A 6784-nucleotide genomic window follows, 5' to 3' on the forward strand; every position below is an offset into this window, starting at 1 on the left:
AATTGGCTTCATCCATGACGTGTTCTCTCACTTTGGCCAGCAGTTTTTGTGCTCTTTTACTAACATTAATCACACTTTGACAAGCTGAACCATGCTGTCAAAAAAAACAGATGCAAGTTTAATTTTGTCTTCCTGGTGGGTCAACAGAAACAACCTCTAACGTTTTGGGTCTACTTTTGTCCTTACACATTTAACTTTGCACAAATTTGGCATTGTACATTAGACATTTATAACTGAGCATGCACTTCATCACCATCACTTTTGCATGTTGAATATAAACCAGTGTGATTCTGTGTTTGGATTCACACAGCAGCCTGACTGATGGGTGATTTGCTACTGTCACATGATGTGATGTAAAACAAAGTTTACTGCCTTTTTCATATTTGCTGTACCATAATGGTTATTTGTAAATAGGATGCTTGACTAGTGTGTACAGTATATTAGTAGGTGCTATAATCCATTTCTTGATTGTTTGAGTCCACAGATATCACATTGTGTGTAAGTGTGCAGTAGGCCACACACGGGGCCTGATTTACTAACATCCAGAATAAAGGGTACTAAATTGCGTGTGTATTGTAAAATATTGCACGTGCAATTTTAGTACCTTTTATGGGTGATTTACTAAGAATTATTGCGTAGACGACAACAGGAGCAAACACAATGGCGGTGGGATTATTTAAATGAGTGTTTTGCGTGTTTTAATGGTTTCCCGCCATGGAGAGTCGGGAGGGCAACGTATTAAATACAGATGCTGTTACACTCACATGAAATTGCGTTTAGGCTTGTTAGGTCACATTGCGTGTAGTAAATAAATGTATTTGCATGTTACCCTCCCATTACTTTGCACAATGAAACTGAAACGCCCCAAATTGCATATTCATTAAGACAAAAGTAGTAAATGAACAACAGTACAATATTTTGCACTTTTGAAAGACTCATTCTGCACGCACACCTTTAGTAGATCAGCTTACGCGTTCATTTGCGGGTTAATATCAAGTTTGAACACGTTTTTACTGACGCAAACCTTTCGTAAATCTGGCCCATGGTTTGTTAATTGTAGTTCTTATGGAAAGGCAGGAAACAATATGACCAAACCTAGAGCATGATGAATTTCTTATATTATGTAATTGTTAAATGAATGTCTCTTGTTATGTGGTACTAACATTTCAGTACCCTTCACCCCCTTGGTTAGAGTAATAATTTTTATTGTTTGTTAGGCGCCTAACTGTATTGTAATTCTTGTGTGTTTCTCTGTTTATTATTTTGGTGAAAACCATAACCGTCAAGCCTCATCATCTCCTACTGCACTTCATGTATGCATTGTGGCAATAAAAGGCTCTAACGGAAATATCTGTCCCTCCTACATTCTTATTGTGGTACTATGGTGATGTTCAAACTTCTGTGAAAAGATTTTACACTGTACATACCTGCAGTGAATGGCTCTCACCATAGCGTATAAAAGTAGCCATGTGTTCACAGTTCCTGGTAAGGAGGTCATATCTTTCACAGTTCTTCAAGGCTTTTTCAATTCGCTTTGCAATTTCTTCCGGGGATCCTGGTTTGAAGCCTTTAATGCCATCGAGGTAATTGTCCTTCTTCTCTTGATGATTATCTCTAACTTTTGCAAGTTTGTCAAATCTGCAGTTTGACCTATCCCAGTCACCTGTGTGTGAGAATAAACGTTTAGAAATATTGTATATAAACTTGATCCAAAATCTGGTACTTGTTCTCTATGTATTTTGTTTGCTCCTTTCTTACTTACTTTAACTGTACACAAGTTACAAAAGCCTGGAACCCAGCTACAAGTTTTTTACAAACACATCTATGGTATGTACACATAATGATTTGGGAAATGTTCAAGTTTGTCATCTGAGTCTGACGAGAAAATAAATATTATTTAGTGTCTAAATCAGACATCTCTGGAGCCAAAAATCGATTAGGAGCTTCAGGCATGACAAAACATTTGTGTCGTGATTATTCTCCTCTCTCTTATCCAACATTATGTAGTAATATGTCTACTACATTTAAATGAACATGAATATGCAAAAAAACTTACATTGGTGGCTCCTACACTATATTTAAATGAGCATACTTCACTTTAATTTTTACTCACTACACGTACCTGTGCGGTGAACTATGTCATTATCACCTTGGCCAATGTCTCTTTCTGACTTTGGGCCCACATAAATGGCATAGTGCATGTACAAGGGCTTTGCGGTGTTGCTGAGACATTTCCTGGGAAACACAATTATATCTCCAAATTGGTACTGTGAACAGAAGAAGTCAGAGATGCAGATCAACGTTTACATTCAGTGCAAAGCAAATCAACACAACAATCAGATTTAGTAGAGAGTTCTAGATGGAGCACAACCCTTCTGAGAAATGTGTTGTAATAACTGAACAATAAAGCAGTGGCTCGATGAATATGTTATCTGAAGCAATATATATCAGTCAGAGTCAGGTAGTTTTAGCTGAGTTTTATTCCTCAGGGGTGCAAACAACAGGATTAAAGCTGCCAACGGATTTTGTTTGCCATCATTTCAAACATCTTCATTGTCTCTCTTATCGTTAATGTAGGACTGAATTCCGCTTATTATTGTTATTATACTGTAGATGTTAGAGATACAAATCTGTTTAGAAAAAGAGATGACTGGTTGCTTTGTATCACGGTAGATCAAAAATGTGTTGGTACTCTTGGAAAACTGGGGGAAAAAAAGAAATCTTGAAGGCCATCCTGGACAAATCTATTGGTTTAATAGAATATCCTCTGTTGCTTTTGTCTTTGGATTAAAAACTTTACAGTGTTAGGGTTTGAGAGGGAAAAGCATTTTCTCATCAAGCTGCTTTTCAGACCCCAAAGCAGTGCTTTTTGGCCAAGATATACTTTATGGATATTACTAAAACATTTTCTACAATAAAAGACACAATACTATATTCATAATTATCACCTTAGCTATGATTTAATTTTTTTTGCTGTTGTTTTTTTAGGTCACACAAAAACTACTTTGTTAAAGTTGAGAAGAAAAATATGTTTGTATCAGTCAAACTGTAGTGGCAGTGGAAGCTTGGTTGTTACTGGTTGGTTATCATTGGATTATTTTCAATAATGGTAGCACCAATAACAACATAAATAGATGAAGAATATACAACTATAAATAACAATAAAGCAACCTACCCCATTAATCTCTATTATTGTGATCACCAGCTGAAGGATCACAGCAACCAAGATTGGCTTTGTCATTTTTGCAGCAGTGGAGAACTGACATGGTCAAAAGAGGAGAACATGTTTTAGACATTTATAACAAAAATCAATTATACAAACCATGATTAACTGATTTTACACAGGTTAATGTGCGCTGGCTACAGCCTTTTAAAAAAAGGAGTGATGAACATGCTAACCCACCATTTTAAAGCCTCTGTCTGTGAGTGTTTGACAGTCACACAACAATAGTTGTGCCTGATTTAAGCAGTGAAACTGAGTTTGAAGAAGGACACATCTGAATACTGGAAACAAGAAACAGAAGGACTGAAAGACATTGGGCAGATACAGTCAGGACTTACCACTGATGTGTTGAGAAGATGGTGACTGAATACTAAAAATTAGCCTCTTAGCTCCCTGAAAGTACAAACACTCACATTAGTTTAACAATGCATTGTAGTCTTATATGCATATTTCTGGAATTAGCACCAGATACAACCAGCGGCCTCACACATGAGACAAAACATTTTCTGTCATTATAATTCAGTTTAGAGCAACACACTGAGGTCAGAATTTAGAGCAAGCAAAACCCTTCCAGTTTTCTGTTATGCCTGCCTTAAAGTAGTATTTCATTTGCCATAGTCACTGGAAAAATCTTTGCAGAATGAATTGTTTCACTTACCTTCTGCAGTGAGATGGTAGAAGCGTGTTGTTGCTTATATACACTAAAGAACAACACACCTCATATCTTTGTCCAGCCCACCAGGTGCTGAATCATTTGAATGCTTCCGCTTTTCATTGCCATCATGAATTAATTTGAATTGCAAACATCACTAACCACACAACCATTGATTCACAAGATAAATTGTGTTTTTTTCCTGAGTTGCCGTCAACCTTCAACCTTCATACATTTTTCACTCATCCATGCATTCCATTCACCACTGATGCCACTGATATTCAAGTTTTTTCTGTTGTAAATAGTTATGTTGTTTATAGTTTATTTTATAAAACATTCTTTTTTGGCACTTTAACCTGCTTGGTCTCCCCCTTATTGTCACATTCAATGAGCCGGGATGTGACACTGTGTAGATCAGTATTTTCTGTGGTAATATTCAATAGGGGTTAAAACCAAGAGTGTTCCTTCAGCCTCTCATTGGTTAGTAGAGAGAGTGAGAATCATAGTGTTCCTAGACAGGTCTATGATACAATGGGATGTCTCTTTCACCATTTTACCAAGCATTAGGGTTAAGGGGGTTTAATACTTTATATGTTGCTTTATAAAGTACTTGCCTCATCACGAGCCTATGGTGAAAAGGGTTACATTTAACATGAACATCCAACATTATAACATTGTAGATAAGTCATAAAATGTGGAAAAGCATAATAGGTCTCTTTTAACAGTTCCTTTCACTGGAACTAAGGGGCCAAGCCCGACCCCACACCATAATCCCCGATCCACCAAACTTTACACTTGGCACAGTGCAGTCAGGCAATTACAGTTCTCCTGGCAACCTCCAAACCCAGACTTGTCCATCAGATTGCCAGACAGAGAAGCGTGATTCGTCACTCCAGAGAACATGTCTCCACTGCTCAAGCATCTGGTGGCGGCGTGCTTCACACTACTACATCTGATGCTTTGCATTGCACTGATTTAAGGATAGATGCTGCTCGGCCATGGAAACCCATTCCATGAAGCTCTCTATGCACTGTTCTTGATCCGAATCTGAAGGCCACACAACGTTTGCGTTGTTGTTCTCTGCTGCCACCAAGCCAAAGTACTTCTTAAACGATGCTTCGATGAATTGATAAAATAATTTGTAGAAGCTTTGAGTACTAAAAATGAAGTTTTATAAACTACATTTGGGAATAAAGACCACGCCTCGAACACGTCCCATTTCGGCTCATCTGTTATCTTTCCCTCTGATTCGTTTTTTCACATGACCTGTGACAGACATGGAAGAACATGCTTACCTTAAACCATGGACCAGGAGTGCATTCTCAACCCCTCAGACAGCGATCAGGCTGAAGACATTTGGCAGGCAACTGATGCCGTGGAATCCTTGCCATCTTCTAACATCCAACCTGGTCAGAAACTTCGGCAGCGCTCAGCAATCCACAATCCCCGGCGCTCCCTCCATCAACTCCACTATACCATGGTCTTTGCCATCCAGCTGCTCCAAGAGGAGATCCCGTCCGCAGGAGTTCAAGGGCCATCACCCCTTCCAGACGCTCCTCTCCGATCCACCCAAGATTCAGACGGCGAACAACAATCAAAGCCGCTACTAACTTACCATTACCAGTCACATTTGCCCCCTAAACATTCTTTGTTCACAATGGGATCTTTTTCAGCACATCTTACCAATGATGTCTGAATGATATCTGAAACGTCTTTCCATTTTAAGTCTTCTTGGGGCTCTATCCGCAGCAGAGCACATGAAGAAACGGTTCCCCAACACAGAGTCTCAACTTCCCTGGTTCTACGAAGTTCCAGAACACACAAAGAGACAGCTCACCTGCGTCTCCTGCTTACCTGCCACCGGCTGACTCCGATCCATCGTTCTCATCCATCCATCAATCCATCCCTCCCCTCAACCCTCTATACCTCACCTTTCCATTCCCTCATCCGTCACTCTTATCTCTTCATCCCCACTTCCCACGACCCCTCACTCTTCTTCCTCACCCCTTCATCCCTCCCTCCGGATCCCTAGCACATTCTCGCATACAATCTCGGCTCTACTCCATCCGTCTCATACAATGAAATATCCTAAATCCATATCATGTTGGCGTGGTCTTTGAATCACCTGGTTTCAGAGGTAAGTACAGCTGTGTATCATCAGCATAACAGTGGTATAATATATTATGTCTACAGAGAAGACATATAGGATAGAGAACATGGAAATGACAGATTCTGTAAATGTTGAGAAATGTATATTTATTGCCATCCAATGCTTAATATCATTTAGGCAGTTAAAAATGGACTGTAAGGACTTTGAATCACGTGGTTGAGAGGTAAGTACAGCTGTGTATCATCAGCATAACAGTGGTATAATATATTATGTCTACAGAGAAGACATATAGGATAGAGAACATGGAAATGACAGATTCTGTAAATGTTGAGAAATGTATATTTATTGCCATCCAATGCTTAATATCATTTAGGCAGTTAAAAATGGACTGTAAGGACTTTGAATCACGTGGTTGAGAGGTAAGTACAGCTGTGTATCATCAGCATAACAGTGGTATAATATATTATGTCTACAGAGAAGACATATAGGATAGAGAACATGGAAATGACAGATTCTGTAAATGTTGAGAAATGTATATTTATTGCCATCCAATGCTTAATATCATTTAGGCAGTTAAAAATGGACTGTAAGGACTTTGAATCACGTGGTTGAGAGGTAAGTACAGCTGTGTATCATCAGCATAACAGTGGTATAATATATTATGTCTACAGAGAAGACATATAGGATAGAGAACATGGAAATGACAGATTCTGTAAATGTTGAGAAATGTATATTTATTGCCATCCAATGCTTAATATCATTTAGGCAGTTAAAAATGGACTGTAAGGACTTTGAATCA

General features: G+C 38.7%; 1 protein-coding gene across 1 annotated transcript; it reads right to left on the reverse strand.

Annotated features, from left to right (window-relative positions):
- Positions 1-7: 7 nt before the first annotated feature.
- Positions 8-3731, reverse strand: LOC123966318 (phospholipase A and acyltransferase 1-like; the record flags this gene model as incomplete). The annotated part of the gene is made up of 5 exons (XM_046042501.1): positions 3562-3731; positions 3176-3259; positions 2123-2267; positions 1428-1663; positions 8-94 (listed from the first exon to the last, which is right to left on the reverse strand). Coding segments are annotated over exons 2-5 (534 nt in total), but the record flags the coding sequence as incomplete, so codon positions are not given.
- Between the last annotated feature and the right edge of the window lie 3053 nt (positions 3732-6784).

The sequence above is a fragment of the Micropterus dolomieu genome, unplaced genomic scaffold (genome assembly GCF_021292245.1).
Source record: "Micropterus dolomieu isolate WLL.071019.BEF.003 ecotype Adirondacks unplaced genomic scaffold, ASM2129224v1 contig_13152, whole genome shotgun sequence".
Lineage (NCBI taxonomy): Eukaryota > Metazoa > Chordata > Actinopteri > Centrarchiformes > Centrarchidae > Micropterus > Micropterus dolomieu.